Consider the following 21607-nt stretch of genomic DNA (forward strand, 5'->3'; position numbering starts at 1 on the left):
GGACCTAGAAATTGGGTTTCTATAGAAGTTATCTAGTGAGCAGGCTCAGCGGCACAATGGATAGTGTACTGGACTTCTAGCCTAAATCTACAGTAGTTATCTAATCAAATCCTACATCCCAGCTAATAAAGGGAAGACCATGAGACCACAGCCACCGCCAGCTTCTTCACGCTCCTCAGGAAACTACCGGCACTGGTGTGAGTGCACTCTTGGCTGAGCAGAGGCCACAGAGGCAGGGATCTTGCCTCCGCATTGCCACCATCCTGCCTCCAGAGATCAGGCCAAAAGCCTGGTCAGGCTGAAAAAAGAAAATCCACCCATGGGGGGAAAAATGCCTCTTAATGAACCCTTGCATTTAAACCCACAACTATCACAAACTTTATGAATTCATGCGCTTCAACTTGATTCCAACTATAAAATTAACACATATAAAAAAGAATGTCAGTTCAGGTAGAGCAAAAGGCTAAAAACAAAAGGCATCCCTGGCGGTGTTTCCACAGGGTCTGATTTGGAGGAAATTCTGCATTCGGAAACTCCAAGCCTCACTCGAGGAAAGAACCCCACTTTGTTACAGGGAAGGGTACTGCTTTGATGGAGCGTGGGGGTGCAGAAAATGCTTTCATTTCGTATTTGATTACATCAATGCCTTGAAAATTTTTATTTAACCTCAGCAAATATTGGAAATAGAAAAATGAATTCTGCAGAATTTCACAAATAAATTTTCCAATTTCCACTAACAAATGTTATCATTCAATGGCTAAGCAGTTATAATGCTATGAACATTCACCACAATGAATGTGCTGAAATAGAAAACAGGCAAAGAGACATTAAAATATTACTTACAACAGCATTATTACAACATATTTTCTTTAAAATTCCAACGTGGATTTTATCACTTCAAAAGATATACAGCATTTCCATTATATTTGCAAACTTAACCTTATACATCTTTTAAAATCTTGAAAATTTTTTAAGCTGTCTAAAAAGCACTTAGCAAAGTCGATAAGTCTACATAATGGAATACTATCCACCCCGGTATAAATTTCATTTTAGGAGAAGGTGGCTGTAAACACTCATCATCACACAACATGCATAGCCTCTGCTGACCTTCCCTTTTCTGAATGCGACGCCACTGCAATTGTGCTTTACTACAGGTAGGACAGGTAAGAGAAGCTGCAGAGATTCAGGGGCTGGCAGAAAGAGCATCGCAAAGGACCACTAGGTTTAGGTGACCTACTACCTGGAGTCCATCTGAGGAAAGTTTCACTTGACAATAGAAGCTTGAATCCTGGATCATTCGGTTTAGAAACAGGCTAGACAAGAGAGAAAAAGAGGCCCTCGTTGGAGTTGGCTCCATCTTTCCTTAGCTCACATAAAAGCAGGGATCCAGTTAGCGTAATGCACTGTTTGGCTTATTTTTGGTGTGCAATTATACCAATAGTACGTCTCATATTTAGAATGATAAAAATAGGGTATAGTTGAAATTTAAAGTGACAATGAGCACACTTAACAGTGGTCTGTGGTATTTGAGGAAACTTTAGATGAACAGAAAACCACTGCTTCATGAGTCCACCACAGTAAGCTTTTACAACCCAACTACCTTTTCATGTTTGTTTTGTGTGTTGAATAGAGGTTTGTGAGCATCAAAAGGTCTTACAGGTTAAAAACGATAAAAAAACATTTTGAGGAAGTGGCGTCTCCACAAACACTGTACACCCAGACAACGCGGCATTTGTGTTACACTAGCACCCGACTGTGTGCCAACACTAATGTAATCAGCACAACTGGGGTGTGGTTCCTTCCCAGTTAAAAGAGCTATATTACAGAATGGATCACTGTTGCAGACCAGTCAACACAATATTCAAGTAACAAGGTGTTTAAATGGATAAGTGAAAAAAATTTTACCTAACACTTTACACATCTACATAAAATTAAATAAAACAAACTTTTAATGCATATGCAATACAATTTATATCTTTTAGGATTTCTAAACTAAAAGTTAAACTATTATTTGCATCAATGATACTATATTTTGCACAATAACTTATACTTAGGAGAAAATTTTCCACAAAAATATATATAATTATGACATTCACATTGATAATTTTTAAGAAGACAAAGCTTAAGTGAACATTCCATCTGAAGCAGTTATCACACCCCAAACCCTACCTGCCAATGCACCTAATTCTTGATATGTCAAAAAGTCTTCGTATAAATAAGATCAAACCACTGCACTTTTAAAGCTAAGTGATTTCTTACGTTTACATCATTGCAAAGACAGTGTAATGAAAAGAGTTTAAAACACAGTGCTATCTTACGCGGGAAAGCACAACAAAGGCAGTCAAGGACAGCTCCCATTTTCCCTCTGTCAAATAAAAATGACATGCCCCTTCCTCTCGGGGAGAAAGCCCAGGTCAGCTGCTGTGATCACAAGTGATTCTTCAGGGCTGGAGACCACTCAGTGCCAGGAACCAAGTAAAGGGATAGTGTAGGATACAGATCAAGGCCTGGCACTGCTGGTCGGCTTGCCACGCTATGTAAGAATTAGCATCAAGCTTCCAAGCACTGCCAGGAGGGACCAGGCTATTTTCCTTGAGAGATACAGACAGACCTATTGGCAGGGTGAGAAACGCACCGCAGCAATTGCCTACTGCTTCTGTTAGCTAGAAGGAGGTCTTGAGGGAAGCACGGAGAACCTAAAGCTTCAGCTCATACCTTAGTGTCCCCTTTACGCAATGTGCAAACTTAGGCTGACTCCTTCCCATGCTTCTCCTGCCGCCCTCGGTGTACACAGCAGGCTTATGGTGAAAAGAAGCCCCTCCCTCATCACTAGTGTTATTTTGCTAACCCTGTCTCCAGGTAGCAGCGGCAATCCGGGACTCCTCTGATGCTTCCCAGGCTTTTACGTGACCAACACACACCTGGCACGGCAACAAGATGATGAAGGGCAGGCAAGTCCCATTGTACTTCCCTTTTGAATGACTTTTCTCCAGACTATACTAAAAAAAAAATTTACAATTCCAAAAAACCTAGGTTTCTAGCTGACCCTCTTTCTAAAGAGAAAATCAGCTGACTTCAACAACAACAACAAAAAAAACAAGGTGCTTGGGAGTCAAAACATATCAAATTTTAATTGCATATTTTAAATTCTTAAGAATTCTGTTTATGCCTTAAAGCATCTGCATTTTTTTTGGTATTGAAAGCAGAAAAAAAAATCCAAATGATGCAAACAACAACAACAACAACAAAAGCGACTTCAGCGAATTTAGTGCAGTCTGAATGGCCGTGGGGTGGGAACAGGGTATGTTAGAATGCAGTCTGTTTGCTCCTCAACCCTCAGCAGGCCCATGGTCTGGTAAGATAACAAAAGTGATTATGGAAGTCTCAAAATGTTTATTAGAAATTTTTACTTGTTCCCAGTCCAACCAAAAGGCATTACAGACCACTTTGTAGGTTATTTCTTTTCATCTCAGTCTCACTAGACCAATACATTGATCACTTCTCTGTCCTGTACTCTGATATGAAAAGAGAGTGGATGGTGTTTGTGTAATCACATCAGCACATGAAAGACACAAACTGACATACAGAGTGCCACATAAAAGGCTAGGCACACCGAGAGAATGCAGAACAACGCACAGCTTTCATAAACCAGCGCCAGCTATTCTAATATCCTGACATTTAAAATCTGCACTGTCAGAATCTGCAGCAAGCTCTCTCCTGTCTCCTAATCTCAGTGATGTCATCTTTGGCTAGCAAATAACTTGAAAGAAGAAATAAGACACTAAAACAGAAAAAGGATTGATACCATGGTTGCCAAAAGGAGAAGGCACCAATTCCAAATTTACAAGCACCAGGTACAGTGATGTGGGCCGAACCTCTTGGAGGTGGGGGGGTGGGAGGGGTCAGGAAAAGATGGGGTGGCAACCACCCAGGGGTCACAATGCTGAAAAGTTGAAGGCAGAAAGCATTGAGGTCCACGTTCCCTTTAAGCTACAGTGTCCAACGACAGTTGCAGTAAATGAGCTTTGTAACACTTGGGAAGGGAGAAGGGGGAGATTTAAGCCAACTCAATTTATAAACCATAACTATACCCCACGTTTAGGGAAATGTGAGTTGCATCAGGATGCTTGGCATGATAAAGGTTATGATGCAGTCTGGCAATATATATTAGTTTCCAAAAAAGCGTATTATCACTTAGGTGGTTGTCTCAGAAAAGAACAAGAGAAACTTTCTAGAAGGCCAACAGGGTCGCGGTTACTCTGAAAATTACTCTATGCACAAAGTAGAAATTGCAGGCCATGCAGGAACAGAGTCGGGCCTTCCGAGGAGACTGCCTGCTCTGAAGCTGCTGACTGGGAAGAGCTGCCATTGGTGGGGCTCGGGGGCTCCGGCGGGGGAGGCGGTTCCCAGAGTCACAAGAGATGTGCAGGCCATGAGATTTCCCCAGCACGTGGGCAGAGTGTGAGATGCAGTGGAGCTCTCTGGGAAGTGGCGCCAACATGGAGGAACGAGCAAAGAATTAAGGCAGATGGAGCACAGGACTGGAAGTATATGCCTTTTTTGGTAATAGCTGCTTGTCCAGAGAGATGTGATGCAGATGGCTAGGTGATGTCTCATAATACCTGATATCCCGAATAACACAGTAGTCCACACCAAGTGTTCAAAGCCACCAGATTCTCAGGAGGCAGATGCATATCTGACATCCAGAACAGAAGGAGCCTGAAGCCAAGAGAAAGAAAAAAAAAAAGATCAAAGAGTAGGTAAACAACACAAGCTGCTGTCTCCAGTGTACTGAAAAGAGAAGGTAGCCAGCAAACCTGCAGAGCAAACACCGAGTTCTTTTTTTTTTTTTGGGGGGGGGGGGGGGGGGGCCCGGGGGGGGGGGGGGGGGGGGAGGCAGGTCTCACTGTCACCCAGGCTGGAGTGCAGTGGCGCTATCTCGGCTCACCGCAACCTCCGCCTCCTGGGTCAAGCGATTCTTCTGACTCAGCCTCTCAAGTAGCTGCAACTACAGGCAACTGCCTCCACGCCCCGCTAATTTTTGTACTTTTAGTAGAGACGGGGTTTCACCATGTTGGCCGGGCTGGTCTCGAACTCCTGACCTTGTGATCTGCCTGCCTCGGCCTCCCAAAGTGCTGGAATTACATGCATGAGCCACCGCGCCCAGCCCACTGTGTTCTTAAGGGCAGAGCAAGTGTGTGGCCTCTCCAGCCAGACGTCTTGTGCTTAAAACCCCGGCCCTCCCACTTTCTAGATGTGTGCAAACAAGTTATCAGTCTTTTTGAGCTTCAGTTTCTTCATGTGCAGAAGACACATAGTGATAATACCTACTTCACCAGGATTAAATTTAAGTGCCTGAAAACGGCCCAGCACAGTGGCTCACATCTATAATCCCAGCACTTTGGGAGGCTGAGGCAGGTAGATCACTTGAGGTCAGGAATTTGAGACCAGCCTGACCAAAAAGGCAAAACCTTTCTACTGAAAAGAAATATTGGCCAGGCGTGATGGCGCACACCTGTAGTCCCAGCTACTTGGGAGACTGAGGCACGAGAATCAAGAGCTCGGGAGATGGAGGCTGCAGTGAGCTAAAATCGTACCACTGCACTCCACTTGCTCTGGGCAACAGAGGAAGACTCCGTCTCAAAAACACAAATGAACAAAAAAACCTGAAAAGGGCATATGAGCACAGCAGCAGCCCTAACTCGTCTCACTGGCTTGAGGGCATGCTGTGGCACCCAGCCCATTCAGCACCCAGCCACTGGTTCCAGCTGGGGTACAGGAGCCCACACGATCCCAGGATCTTCTTTAAAAGCTATGAGGCATTTCCTAACTCCTCTCTCCCATTTTTTAAAACGGACTCCCAGACCCAAACCTAAAGGTTGCATAGCATCTTACTGCTCTCTGCCACGCTCATGGTATCTTATTGCTAGAGAAACAACTGGGCTATGCATCCAAAATCTCAAAGTGATTGTCCCTTCAGTTAAAAATCATACAGTTTACAAGAACTGTTCGTAGATAATGAGGAGATTTCTCCTCACTGGTAACAGACTTAATCATTTCGTAATTTTAAGTGTCCAACCCATGGCACCCTTTCTTCAGTGTGAGGTTGGATGTGACACCGTTCCCAACCCACCCTTGTCCACATCAAATACGAATTTCAAAAGCTCAAAATGCCTTGGGCTACCTACCTGCCTCTAAGCCCTGAAAGAAATAATCTATAACTGACAGACCATTCTGTTACTAGAACTTCTAGGAATTCTCATGTTCTCCCTGTGGCTTCTGCACAATACATAAAACCTGAGGGCAGAAGGGACAGGCAGGACACCAGCAGACATCTTTCTAAGCTGTTGGACTCTACAGGACAAATAAAAAGGTGAAACTACACACACCCCAAGTTCTGTGGACTCACCAGACAGACAAGTAAGCCAGCATTCTAACAAGTTCCCTTAGGCCCTTGGACACAGGGAAGGAGCTGGTCACTAGATTAATTTCCTTCTGCAAACTAACATACGGAGAACGGAAAACTAGGTGGCAGGGCAGGGCTGGCACTACAAGAAGCAGAAAAAGAAAGAAACTCAAGAAATAGGCCAGGCGCGGTGGCTCACGCCTGTAATCCCAGCACTTTGGGAGGCAGAGGCGAGTGGATCACTTGAGATCAGGAGTTTGAAACCAGCCTGGTCAACATGGCGAAACCCCATCTCTACTAAAAATACAAAAATTAGCCAAGCATGGTGGTGCACACCCATAATCCCAGCTACTAGGGAGGCTGAGGGCTGAGAAGTACTTGAACCTGGGAGACGGAGGTTGCAGTGAGCCAAGACTGAGCCACTACACTCTAGCCTGGGTGACAGAAGGAGACTCTGTCTCAAAAAAAAAAAAAAAAAAGAAAGAAAGAAAGAAAGAAAAAGAAAAGAAAGGTATGAGGAGGTATATTTTGAATGACTAGCGGAGTGAAAAACTTTGTAAAGGGATATAAGGACTACGAAACTAAACACAAGTTAGATAATACCATTCTTCATTTTGTTTTGCAGAGAAGCCTGGGTAGAGACATGGAAGATCAATCACCAAGGAAAAACTATGATCTGCTGCTTGGAGGAGCCATTACTAGACTGTGAAAAGAAAGACGGTGCTTTGATGTGCAATCCACATGGTAAGTGGATCATTATGGAAGAACTTTCTGGGCTAATAACAAGGTTAAAAAAAAAAAAAAATACTTGACTCACTTAAGTCAGTCAACCAATGATCCAAGAATAAAAGAATGAAGAAAAAAACATATGCACAACAACTGACATCCTGTTGGTAGGGACTCTTGGTCCTAAATTTACTATGAGATTTGTTATGCCAGCCCAGCCAACACTGGCTTTGATCAAATGCGAAGAGGGAATAGAGCCAGAGTTCCCAACTGTTTCTGCTTCCAGTCATCCTGGGACTGAAGCCGGAAAACACACACACAGGAAGCAAGCTTTCATTCCTGCAAATTCTAATGGTTCTTCCCCAGCAGTCTCCAGCTTTTCAATGCTTCCTAAACTGAGTGCTAACAGGGGCAATTAGTGCTGGTACAAAAATCACTGAAAATAAAAAGAAAGAAGAATAAAGAAAAAAATCACTGCTGAAAGATAAAAACACCATCATTTTACTCCCATGCTCTTTTCAGGCAGAGCTATGCATGGGGGTGATTCAGGGGTACTGACCTTGGCAATATTATAGATTTGGTACACTTATTACAAAGATTTTCTGGCAAAAGGCTCTAAAGAATCTAATTCTAACAAATTTAATACGTTTCAATGGTGTTCTTACAGATGGCTGTGCCTTGAGGTCCTTTCTCCAGTCAGCAAAGAGGCCCTGCATGGAGTGGCAGCACCACGCTCCCAGGGGATGCCAATACCTCACGAGGTACTTCCATGCTCAGGTCAGGAGGGGCATTCTGGGCTGTTTCTAGAGCCAGGCCCTTGGAGCAAAATGGTAGCACACACAATACAAAATAGGTAATCTCAAATCATTCCAGTATGGTTTGAAAAAGGCTTTGATATGAAAGTGACTTTCCTTATAAAGCTAAATTAATTCTTAAATTACCATGCCTGTGAACAAATTCAGATGCAAGGTGATTGGCAAGTAACTCCCCAGGTTCATCTGCTCTGGGAACAGAGGGACAAATGTAACGGCAAGGCAGCCCAGGCTAGATGGGGAAATGGCAGGTGCCCCTGACACAGGAGGCAGGGAGGTGACAGATGAGACCAGGGCTATCATTCCAGAAATTAGCCACCATCACAGAAGTTCCAGCCAGCCACAGAATTGTCCCTATCAATATTTAAGCCAATCAGCCCCAAAGAGCATCAAAGGCTGAAAGATCTGGACAGCAGGGAGAGGCCTCAGGAGCTCCTGGTTGGCTCGCTGTGCTACGTCATGATGATGTGACCACACATTTCAGATGACTGAGCTTCACTGACATTCCTCACAGAACTTCCACCTCAGTGTTTCACAGGACAGCTTTCACTGCATTTTTACTTTTTGTTTATGCCCCCACTCCCCTGTCTTTGTCACTCAAGATTTTACTGTATTTAAGGAAAAACTGATAATGCAGAGTATTTTGTAGCTGGAGGAAATCAGGATGGAATTAAGGATTTGCCCAGAAATTAAAATGTGAATAATACACAGGCACCAAGAACTGGAGTCAATGCATACACATTATGGCTATTTACAGGTAATAGTGAAGTTACTAATACAGCTGAAACCTAAAAATCTCTATAGCTGAAAAAACTCATCACTTTAGAAACTGGAATATCAAGCGTGAACCTGACAGAGAAGTGACTGTTTTGTTTCAGATTTACCTCGTCTTCCTCTTCAGGCATCTTAATGGAATTATCTGGGGACTTCACAGGCTTCTGGTTACTGGGCCCATTGGTCTCTTCTTTACCATGTTCTGCCTCCCATTCTTGTAAAACTTCATCTATGTTGAAGCGGCGTCGATAATTTACAAAAAAGTTTTTCACTTGTACCACTGACTTGTTCCCGATCACATCTGAGATTGCCTGAAAATCTCGGCCGTATTTCCTGATGGCTAAGGATGTAAGAAAGCATTTTTTAAAATACGAGAGAAAAACATTTTTTTAAAACCACAAGTGACACTTACCTCTTTATCCAGATAAGAAAACATACAGGCTTTTAACAGCAGGCAATAATTTCGTGTATTATTAGAGTAGGAAAAAGTACCAGTCAATTCTAGACACATTCTGGAGATGACCGACCCTGTCATTTTGGTATCTGTCTTCCCATTACATGTCACGTAACAGCTGAAGTCACCCAGCAATTGCCCTAGGGTTGGGGACATTCTGCATTCATCTTTTGGTATCGCAGGTCCAGAGCGCCCCCAACCTTTAAATCCGAACACTGTCTGCTTCTTTTGGGGTTTTGTACTTCCTGACTAGTCAGAGCTCGATGAGTAACTAGTAAAATGAAATACACCTTTAGAAGACTGAGGGTTCCCGGTTAAGTTTTTACAACTTGTGAGAAGTGGGAAAGGAAAAGAAAAAAGCCCAAAGGAATACAGTAATTTGGCTAAAATGATATCCACTAGGACATAATTGTCCAAGAATCTATTTCTACATAAATAGGTGCTGGGAGTAGGGCGGGACGTAACTTTTCCCTAAAATCTACCAACGCTCCTAAGCTCTTTTTTTTTAAGTCAGGGTCTCCCGCTGTTGTCCAGGCGGGAATGCAGTGGTGTGATCATGGATCAATGCAGCCTTGAGCTCCTGGGCTCAAGCAAATGCGTCAACCTTCCAAAGTGTTGGGATTACAGGTGTGGCCACCACAACCGGCCTCCTAAACTCTTTAGAAGAACATCCCCCTACCTTGTACGGCGAGAAGCTGCTCTTCTGTAGTCCAACGTGCGTTACATTTCTGAATGACCTGAATATCCAAATGAGTCATTTTAGCACATTACATTTAGAGATGAGTATGTCCTTATGAGCTTAACGAACCTTTCATTTTCTCTGATCGGAATTTTAACATCAACTAGGTTCATAAAATTATGTCCATATACTCTTCCAAGAGATGTATATTGGGGATGTATCACACCGATATTAAATTCTTAAACATGTAAAACTTGAATATGACTTCTGAGATGATGTTAACATAATCCTACCTCTGGAAGTCGATATGGTTCTATTCCACCATCAAGTTTTTCTTTGAGAGCACTGTTTGTCTGTTTAATATTCTGGATCTAGGAAGGAAAACATAATTTTCATTTTAAAAATAAAAACTATATAAAGGTATGAAAACAGAACTTAAAAACCTAAAGAAACAAAAACCCAAGAGTAAAGACGTTACTAACATCTGTTGTGGCTGAATTCTAAGGTCCCTATGGTATCCTTTGAAGCATTTAACTAGGTTTATTATTTGCTTGTTCAGAGCAACAGATAAGGTACAACCCAAGGAGTAGGGGATGGAGGGCTCTCATGTACACAGTCCTGGATCCACAGCTTCCTAACAGGTGATACCTGAGCAGCAAAACACCTACCTGGAGTCTTACATAAAAGATAGAAGGAATCCCTGGGCTTCCTACCACATAGGATTGAACTGAAGTAACACAGCAGCCACAGTAAAGACCAAAAAGGCCCAGTCTTTACAACAGAACTGCGGGTGCAGCCTCACAGCGCCCCAAGATCACCGTGCTGTCCACCGCTTCTAACACAGGGCGGAAGTGCACAAGCACAGATTTCTTCAATGATGGGGGCGCGGGGAGAACGCAGTGTCAGTGAGATTTCCAGAAGTCTAACTTTGATCAACTGTCACGTCTTCATTTTCCTACAAATTATCTTTTTCCACATTACTGCCTTGGATCAAGGTAATCTTTCACTGTCCTTACCCAGTCAAAAGAAGGACCACAAACAATACCAACCTCCCAGGCTATGGCTGCTCTTTAATTTTCCCATGGACCCTTGAATGAGACAGGTCACGGAAGTATGCTATTTTCTCTCTACTCCAAGTAGAGGGCATATCCGTGTCAAGCACCAGGGACCTCTGAACTCCAGCATTTTTCACCTTTGAATAATCACACAAGCAACTAAGAAAGCCAAGGGAAGAGGAGCTTGATTTTCTCAAGTAAAATGTAAAAGACATTCATGAGTAGAAGATGCTACCCAAAAATTTTTAAATTTTTTTCACTTGTAATTAATCTAAATTTAAACAACCACACATGGGGGTGGCTGGCTGCCATGCTAAACAGTACAATCGCTTAGGACCTTGCTCAGTGGTCTTTCAGTTACCGAAAACCCAGGAAAATTGCAAAGTACTCAGATTATGTTCACTGGATTCCTTTTTGGCTAAAAATGCAACATAGCAACTTCTGGCAGGAAAAAGTCAAGGTTTAGAATATTACATGTCCTCTTCGCATTCCAGTGAAACAGACCACTCTTGTCACTCTAGCTGGTTGTTCACAGATAGTACAAAACTGGGTATATATTGCACTGTGATTAAGTAACGTTATAAAAGAAGCAGAGAGAGTAAATGCAAAACATCTACAAATTCTGAACTAAAAGCTAGCTCTAAATGCTCAGTAGCCTATACCCCCCTTCCTGATGCATTTTCCATATCAGAAATATCTAGGCTGCATATATACCATGGAATACTATGCAGCCATAAAAAAGGATGAGTTTATGTCCTTTGTAGGGACATGGATGAAGCTGGAAAGCATCATTCTGAGCAAACTATCGCAAGGACAGAAAACCAAACACCGCATGTTCTCACTCATGGGTGGGAATTGAACAATGAGAACACTTGGACACAGGATGAGAAAACATCACACACCAGGGACTGTTGTGGGTTGGGGGGAGGGGGGAGGGACAGCATTAGGAGATATACCTAATGTAAATGACGAGTTAATGGGTGCAGCACACCAACATGGCACATGTATACATATGTAACAAACCTGCACGTTGTGCACATGTACCCTAGAACTTAAAGTATAATTAAAAATAAAAAAGAAAAAGAAGAAGAAATATCTAGGCTGTGTAGTCCCAGCTACTTGGGAGGCTGAGGTGGGAGGATGGCTTGAGCCTGGGAGGCAGGGGTTGCAGTGAGCCGAGATCGCACCACTGCACTTCAGCCTGGGTGACAGTGCCAGACCCTGCCAAAAAAAAAAATTAGGCTAGTGCAGTGGCTCACACCTGTAATCACAGCCCTTTGGGAGGCCAAGGCAGAAAGGATCATTTGAGCCCAGGAGTTCAAGACCAGCCTGAGTGACACAGCGAGACCCTGTCTCTACCAAAAAAATTTTAAAATTAGCCAGGTGTGGTGGTGCTCACCTGTTGTCCTACCTACTTAGGGGGCTGAGGTGGGCAATTGCTTGAGCCCAGGCCTTTGACGCTACTGTGATCCATGACTGTATCACTACAGTCCCAGGATGGACAACAGAGCAAGATCCTGTCTCCAAAAAACAAAATACACCCCCTCCTGCCCACCAAACATCTAGTGTTTATTACGCAGGAAGAAAACAGAGATTACTGCCACCATCATGCTAACTGGAAAGTGAGTGGCAATGAAATAGGTAAGAAATAGGATGCAAAGGTAATCACACTTAAAGAAAAAACAAAATGAAAAATGGAAAAGCCATCCACTTGTCCTGACGCCCTGCCTAGACACCACCCTCCCACCCAACCCTCAGTCATACAGAACTTTCTGTTTTCTACTTTACTGTGGGCACAGTGATTCCTCTTTTAATGTCAGATCACTTTATTCTCCACTCAGAGAAAGACCTGATGCAACCAGCACTGTTCACTGGCTAATTTAAGAGACATGCCCAGCCCCGTTCTCGCTGGTAGAGGTTGATGATGTCTTGGGAAGGAGGAAGAGCAGTACGCAACGCACGGGCACACAGAATTCAGCTAAGGAGCTTCCGGTAAGGCTTTTGCTTTTCCTGCTAAAAGGGACAGACAGGTTACCTCCACCCCCACCTCCTCTTCATACTGCCCTGATTGCAGATGTAAGGGTTGCAGAATGGCTCCAGTAGCTTCCAAAATGAGGCAACAAGCAAGATGAAAAGCCAACAGCTGAGAATGGCAGAGTAGAAGACCTGAAAAGCACCTGGGTCCCTGAGAGCATCACTGAACACATGAACTAACACCAGTAGCCACTGATGTTGGCACTTCTTGCTATTTGAGAAAAATAAACCCTAAATTGTTTAAGCTGCTGTTAGTCGAGTTTTCTGTTATTTTCAGAATATATCTTTGATATACCAAACATGGCGGCCTCCAGAACAAGTGGCCCAAGTGGACTGACTGCCCATTTTGAGTCTAGACGCACATTTGGCAATGAACACACTGCTGCACTGTGGCGCTAAAAGGCTGTGGAAAGGAAATCACCCACCTCCTCTCTGAGTGAGGCTGAGTCCTCCCTCTTCATAATTGTGAGCGACCTTCAAATTTTAAAAATTCTTGCTCTTGACCCTGCTCTGAAAACCAAAGAATCTTTTCTCTCTCACACTATGGAGTCAATAACACCTCGGTGCAAGAGGAAGGCCTCTTTTTCTTTTCTCAATATATTAAACAGCAACCACCAGGAGCTCACTCAGCAGAGGGAGAAAGGAGCATTCTTGTAAAGGAACATGACAATGTCAACAAGAGCTCACAGCCCCAGAGAGAGTTCTTCCAGTGCAAACAGAGCTTCAAATGCTCTCTCACACAGCAGCCCAGACATATTCTGTGAGATCAGGCAGGCCAGGATTAATCTCATTTGAAAAGAGGCCTAGAAAGATTAAGTGATTCTCCTAAGATTAGAGTGCAGCTGTGCCAGCAGCCACGACAAGAAGCCGCTCCTTTGAGCACACAGAGTGTGCTTGGGTCCTGGTCTGGGCTGCCTCCCTAAACCACAAGAAAGACGGCAGCACACCCTGCTCTTCGCATCTTTGAGATGACAGTTGGTCTCCTGTTTAACCTTCCAAGGGAACCATCAAGATAAATCAAAAGCAGCAAAAACCAAAAATAAACTGTCAGTCAACAACTTGCTAATGGGTTTCTGGAAATTGAATTCCAGGAGAGAATGAAAGGACAGGACCCAACTACTAGGTTGAATTTTCAGTTTATACTATGCAATAATCAGATTAAAATAATAAGCTACATAGCAGGCAAAAATAATTATAAAAAGTAATTTAAAAAACAATATCCTTTACAAGAGCACCAAAAAAGTACCAAGTATCATGGAATGACTAACAAAAGATGCATAAGTTCTTACACAGAAAACAATACAACACTGAGAGAAATTACAAACCCATAGAAGTAGAGGGGTATATCAGGTTCACTGATCAGGAAACTCAATAAAGACGTTAATTCTCCATTTTTATCTATAGATGCAATACAATCCCAATCAAAATTCTAATAGAATTATTTTTCTGAAAATTGATAAAGTAATTCTAAATTTTATATGGAAATTAAAAGGCCAGGGATAACCAAGACAATCTTGGAGAACTTGTATTACACCAGATAACTAAATTAATGAAGTACATAAAGTTAGGACAGTATATATTGGTGAAGGATGGACAAAGAGATTAAAGGAACAGAGAACCTCAAACCAGACCCATATGCATACAGACACCGGATGTAAAACAAAGGTCCTGCTGCGTTGCAAAGGAGAAAGGACAGTTTCTTCAATAAATACTTGACCAAATTGATACTCATATGAAAACAAAACAGTGACTATTAATCCGACATGTAACAAATACAGAAAAACATTTCTAGATCAAAATGTAAAAGGTAAAACAACACTTCTAAGATTAACATGAGAGAATATCGTCATGACCTTGAGAAAGGTGAACAGAACTCAAAAACCGTAACCTGAGAAGACTAAGAAACTAAACTACCTTAAAATTAAGAATTACTGTTCATCGCCGGGCGCAGTGGCTCACGCTTGTAATCCCAGCACTTTGGGAGGCCGAGGCGGGCGGATCACGAGGTCAGGAGATCGAGACCACGGTGAAACCCCGTCTCTACTAAAAATACAAAAAATTAGCCGGGCGTGGTGGCGGGCGCCTGTAGTCCCAGCTACTCGGAGAGGCTGAGGCAGGAGAATGGCGTGAATCCGGGAGGCGGAGCTTGCAGTGAGCCGAGATCGCGCCACTGCACTCCAGCCTGGGTGACAGAGCGAGACTCCGTCTCAAAAAAAAAAAAAAAAAAAAAAAAAAAGAATTACTGTTCATCAAAAGATACCATTAAGAGTCACAGAATGGAAAACATATTTACAGTATTTAAAATACAAGTTGTAGAAAACAACTCAGAGCCTAAAGAACACCTATAAACCAATAAGACAACACGCAACCTGACAGAAGAAAACAGATGAGACTTGAGTAGACATGTCACAAAAGAGGATATCCAAATGACCAATGGATGAAAAGGTGAGCGACCTCATTAGTCATCAGGGAACTGCCAAATGAAAAGTATAATGAGGCATCATTATAACCCATCAGAAGGGCTAAAATTTAAGACTACCAAAATGTGGCAATGATATAGAGCAGTGGTTCTCAAATGGGCACAATTTTGCCCCTGTGAGGTAATCTGGTGATGCCTAGGGATATTTCTGTTGTCACAACTGGTAGGGGGAGGGTGCTACTAGCATTCAGTGGGTCAAGACCAGGGATGCTGCTAAACATCTTACAGTGCACAGAACGGCCCATCATGACGATAGTGCTACAGCTGGGAAATGCTGATGTGCAACCAAAATGCACATGACAGGACCACTTTGAAAAACTGTTTAGCTCTCAGGTTGAAAGAAAGCCAGACATAAAATGAACCGTACCATATGAATTTCATTTATATAAAATTCAAAAATGGACAAAAACAACCTATGGTTTTAAAAATCACAACAGGGCCGAGTGTGGTAGCTCACACCTGTAATCTCAGTACACTTTGGGAGGCTGAGGTGGGCGGATCACTTGAGCTCAAGAGTTCAAGATCAGCCCGGGGAACATGGCAAAACCCCCGTCTCTACCAAAAATACAAAAAATTAGCCAGGTGTGATGGCGAGCGCCTGTACTCCCAACTACTCGGGAGGCTGAGATGGGAGGATCGCTTGAGCTCCAGAAGCAAAGGTTACAGTGAGCCAAGATCGCACCGCTGCACTCCAGCCTGGGCAACAGGACAAGACACTGTCTCAAAAACAAAACAAAATTTTAAAAAATCAGGGCCAGGCGTGGTGGCCCACGCCTGTAATCCCAGCACTTTGGGAGGCCGAGGCGGGCAGGTCATGAGATCAGGAGATCGAGACCATCCAGGCTAACATGGTAAAACCCCGTCTCTACTAAAAATACAAAAAACAATTAGCTGGGCATGGTGGCGGGTGCCTGTAGTCCCAGCTACTCGGGAGGGCTGAGGCAGGAGAATGGCATGAACCCGTGAGGCAGAGCTTGCAGTGAGCCGAGATTGCGCCACTGCACTCCAGCCTGGGCGACAGAGCGAGACTCCGTCTCAAAAAAAAAAAAAAAAAAATCAGAATAGTGGCCACCTACAAGGACGAGTCAGGTAATAAAAGAGGGGTGGAGCTGCTGAGGGAATGCAGCATTCCATGGAATAGTGACCAGGAGGGAAAATGCATGGGCCTGGGGGCAACATTCCATTTTTTGATCCAGATGCAGGTTACTGGGGTATGTTCATATTGTGAGAAATCATGGAGACACAGACATATATAATATAAATATGATATTCATATGCTTTCCTATATACTTCAGAAATACTTTCAGATGACACTATCCATACACTTCAATTTATATGTTCGTTAAAAAGAAAAAAAAATCAATAGGCTAGTACTCAAGATCTGTCCAATTCCTTCAAAACAAAATGCTCCTTTGAGATTTGTGGAAAGAGAACATTCACATATATGAATAACAGAAACACCTCTAAAGTGCTAATTAATTCTTTTACATCCAAGACTGGGCTTATGAGTACCTGTCGTTTGACTGAAACCAATTCCATGTCTAGTTGTCTCAGCACCGTGGTAGCAGCAGTGGCATTGGCAGAAACAGCCTCCACATCTTCTTGAGAAAGAAACATTCCCTTTGGAGGTTTCCTTTTTGCTCTATTTTTAGCTTGTGTGCTATGTTTTTCTTTTTTGACCTGAGGAACTGTCTCAGTAGGAGGAACCTGCATGATATACACAGGTGATGAATGAAACTTAAAAAAAAGTGAAAAGATCAGTAATAAACATATTTATTTCCTTAACATGGCACCAAAACAATCTAAGACAAATACCATGCCCTATCAGAACCAAATGAGATCTACAAATTCTAACAGGCAGTTCACAGACAGAATTTGGGCTACTGAGTTTTGACTACACACAGTGAAACTGTGTTGCATTCCTTCTTGTACAAATACTTCCTTACTCTATCATTTCGAGCCAATGAAAATAAGAATTCTCAGCTTCCTCTAGTAATATAGAAAGAAAAAAAATCTGTATTCTCTCCTAGTGAGTTTTGTGGCCACACACACATCTGTATTTATCTACATGAAATTACAGCTTTTTTTTTTTTTTTTGAGACGTCGCTCTGTCACCCAGGCTGGAGTGCAGTGGCGCAATCTCGGCTCACTGCAAGCTCCGCCTCCCGAGTTCACGCCATTCTCCTGCCTCAGCCTCTCCGAGTAGCTGGGACTACAGGCGCCCGCCACCACGCCCGGCTAATTTTTTGTATTTTTAGTAGAGACAGGGTTTCACCGTGGTCTCGATCGAAATTACAGCTTTTTATACACATTTTTGGATAACACAATTTTTAGGGCAACTTATATAACTTACTCTAAAATAATATACCTTATCATTTTAAAATGCATGACGGCTATTAATTTCTGTAAAACCAAAACCTTCAGAATTGAAACACAGTAAAATCTTGTCAAGTTAAAGAATATAACTCACTGGTAACCATTTTAAGAACAAGAAGTTTTTATAATTGCTCATAATTTCATCTTGTTAGTGCATTAGCATTCACTGATAAAGCTGAAAATACGACTTTCTGCTTCATATTTTAAAAGACTGAGCTAAAGACACTGCAAAACTATAATGGTAGTGGTAATTTCTTCAACAAGTGGGTAATACAAAAATATTAGTAGGCAATAAACTGTGCTGTGTATGGGACTACGATGTTTAATAAAGATCACCAACTGACTACGTCTGTTCTAGTATCATTTTAATACTTAAAGGCTGGGCGTGGTGGTTCATGCCTGTAATCTCAGCAATTTGGGAGGCCGAGGCGGGCGGATCACGAGGTCAAGAGATCGAGACCACGGTGAAACCCCATCTCTACTAAAAATACAAAAAAATTAGCCGGGCGTGGTGGCGGGCGCCTGTAGTCCCAGCTACTTGGAGAGGCTGAGGCAGGAGAATGGCGTGAACCCGTGAGGCGGAGCTTGCAGTGAGCTGAGATTGCGCCATTGCACTCCAGCCTGGGCAACAGAGCGAAACTCCATCTCAAAAAAAAAAAAAAAAGAAAAAGAAAAGAAAAAGAAAAAGAAAAAGAAAAAGAAAAAAAAAATCAAGGTAGAGTAAATTTAAAAGGTTCTAAAAATTACAAAGCTCCCATTATATTATTTTTTTAAAAAGTGACTAGATTCAGAATTATGAATATACAGGCATATACATTTTACTGAGAGAGTTCTCAGGAAAAAGTCACCAAAAGGTTAACAGTGATTATGGATAATATTATAAATCACTTTTTCTTCTTTCAGTTAGCTGTATTTCCTACCTTGTCTACAAGAAATATATATTACTGATGTCATTTTAAAGTTTAGATAAATTTAGAACCTTCTGTTTTTATAGGCTTAAAATAATAACTGTTCTTATAATTTGGAGCAGACAGAACTCTCTGAGAAATTTTACTGAAACTATAGACTGTGTATTTGGAAAAATACCTCTATGAACCTACGTAAAAGTTACATGCAATTGTAGAGAGGTTCATGAGCCCCCTGAATCCAGAAACTACAATCTCTTGTATAATGATTTTTTTAAATGATGAAACAGTCACCATGTGAGAGAGGATGGTCCTGGCTCCTCCTGGTGTGACCAAATTGCTGCTTCTGAGTAACAAGAGGGCTGTGCCGAGTCCCTGCCAGCTCCCTGCAGTCACCCCAGGCATGGCATGGGTGCCTAGGATGGGCAGACGCTGGGGCAGCTATAGCATGAATGGAGACCCTAAGGCTGCCTGGAATTCATTAGACCACTTGCTAACCTACTGAGCTAATGGCTTACGAAGAAAGTCAGTGAGGACTGCTGTTCTAGGGAACATCATTACTCATTAGTGCTATTTTCTATCCTTTAAGGCTTCCTTTATTCATATCTATTGGCAAATAAAATTATACAATCTATAAAACAAAGACAGTATTGTTGAAAAAAAGTCATATCATGCTGCTTTCCACATAGCACTTAATATATTAAGTAGAACAAGCAAGATGAATGTTTTATTTATGAAACTAGTAATAAAATTTATTTGCCTAAACAATACTGGGGGAAAAAATACCTCCTTTTTGCTTTCCTTGTTTTGATCAACCTCAATGTCAATGGGATTGTTTCCATTTGTCTCTTCTAGTTCATCCTCACTGGAAGACAAGAACAAGTTATTGAATGATTATTTTGTACTAACTTTCCAAATACAAACAATAAATTGATTTAACTGAAAATTTTGTACTAATTTTACCAAATATAAATAATAAATTGATTTAATATAAAATTAGTATGTTTTCAGGCTGCTGAGATAAAAACATCTTTGTAATTCAAACAGAATACCAACTCCATAGTTCTTTCAGTCTAAGTGATGAAAAACTACTAAAATAGATTCCTAACTTCCCAATCCAGATCTAAAACACTATTGCTCTATATTTGTAAACTGAAAATATCAAAATGAAAATGCATTTACATGTTATTTTCCCATAATTATCTATTGAGGACTAGGATATGATTACTAAACAAAACTGAGAAATTATGGGAGAATAAATTTCCACTGCATTGGGAATAAACCTGCCAACAGTAAAAAAATCCTTTTCCAAGTACCATCTTTCTACCCAAGGCCACACAAAGTCTGAGGCTTTTCTGGTGTCCTGGACAACTGATGTTTTAAAATTATGTTTAATTTTAAAAAGAAAACTTACATTGGTATAGCACTTTAAATGCTTTTTGTAATATCCTGAATGTAGTATTTCATTTAATTTAAAACAAACAAACAAGAAAAGCCCTGGCGCAGATAGGAATGCAACTGTAAAAAATGAGAAAACTAAGTCTACAGAAGTCAAGTAGCCTGCCCCAGTTTGCCCACCTCACACTGCCTCTGGAATCCATCCCAGGGGACCATGGGACCATGGGACCATGCCCACTATGCGCCACCTCCTCCCCATCCTCCACCGAGGCAGGAGGACGCTCTAGCTGAGGAAAGAGTGTCCACAACAAGAAAGAGCCTTCGGCTAAGGGAATTTTGTCCCAGTCCCTGCCAGGACTTTCACAGGCAAGTCCTGTTAGAAAGCCAACAATTTATCAGGTGCTGCTGCAGCATCTCCATCCCTGCATCCCAAAAGTGGTTAAGGTGCACATGAGAGGTGGAGGCAAAGCACTTCTTGGCCCCATCAGGACTACTGCAAAAAAAAAAAAGCCTCCAGGGAGTAAGAATGGAAGTGTTGGCAGGTATTCTTATTTCATACTCAAGGATATCCAATTCCACTCTGTATTATTTAATTTTGATTGCTGCTTAGTAAACTGCACCTGCTTCTAGTAACAGACTTACTATATAGACAGTAAACTAGGGAAATGAAAAAGCTTCATAAATAAACCTACTAGTATGTAAGTCAGAGGCAAAAATATGCAGATGTATCACGGTTGATAATTTTATAGGCTCTTACAATTGAAAAGAGCTTTGGAGATGTTCTTTTTTAATTTTTTTTGCACATAAAAACAATAAACATTTTCTAAAAATACATACAAACAAAAAGATGCATATCAGACATATTAGGAAGGTTGCACATGGGAAGTCGGGGAATAGAAATGGGGGGTGGGAGTTAAAATAAATGTGAGAGGGACTTTATATGGATCAGTGATAATAACTCAATCCTCAATTTGACAAAGAAGAGGGAGAAGGAAGAGGAAGAAAAAGAAAGTGGGATAAAGGATCAGAAAGGGAGGAAAATAGAAAAAATTAGAGTATGACTCCAGGGTAGACCTGTTTTGTTGTCACTGAGTTGGTTGGTTGGTTTGTCGGTTGTATTTTTCATGTTTCGCCATGTTGGCCAGACTGGTCTCGAACTCCTAGCCCGAAGTGATCAACCCGCCTCGCCCCCCAGAGTGCCGGGACCACAGGCGTGAGCCACCACGTCCAGCCCCCACATTGCTTCTGGCCTCCGTGGTAGACCTCCGAGACGGAGCGGCCGGGCAGAGGCGCTCCTCACTTCTTCCCAGACACGGGGCGGCCGGGCAGAGGCGCTCCTCACTTCCCAGACGGGGCGGCCAGGCAGAGACGCTCCTCACTTCTTCCCAGACGATAGGTGGCTGGGCAGAGGCGCTCCTCACTTCCCAGACGATGGGTGGCCGGGCAGAGGTGCTCCTCACTTCCCAGACGATGGGCGGCCGGGCAGAGGGGCTCCTCACTTCCCAGACG

General features: G+C 42.4%; 1 protein-coding gene across 2 annotated transcripts in view; it reads right to left on the bottom strand.

Moving 5' to 3' along the window:
- Positions 1-643: 643 nt before the first annotated feature.
- RCOR1 (REST corepressor 1) overlaps positions 644-21607 on the bottom strand; it is a 137234-nt gene continuing 116270 nt past the window's right edge. For both annotated transcript variants that reach the window (XM_032179769.2, XM_058429657.1), the window contains 6 exons: positions 19487-19565; positions 16932-17126; positions 10145-10222; positions 9852-9909; positions 8829-9058; positions 644-4719 (listed from right to left, as the gene is read on the bottom strand). In XM_032179769.2, coding sequence (XP_032035660.1) covers positions 4678-4719; positions 8829-9058; positions 9852-9909; positions 10145-10222; positions 16932-17126; positions 19487-19565 — 682 coding nt within the window. In that variant the 3' untranslated portion in view covers positions 644-4677. The remainder of the gene's footprint in view (positions 4720-8828; positions 9059-9851; positions 9910-10144; positions 10223-16931; positions 17127-19486; positions 19566-21607) is intronic.

The sequence above is a fragment of the Hylobates moloch genome, unplaced genomic scaffold (assembly GCF_009828535.3).
Source record: "Hylobates moloch isolate HMO894 unplaced genomic scaffold, HMol_V3 SCAFFOLD_16, whole genome shotgun sequence".
NCBI lineage: Eukaryota > Metazoa > Chordata > Mammalia > Primates > Hylobatidae > Hylobates > Hylobates moloch.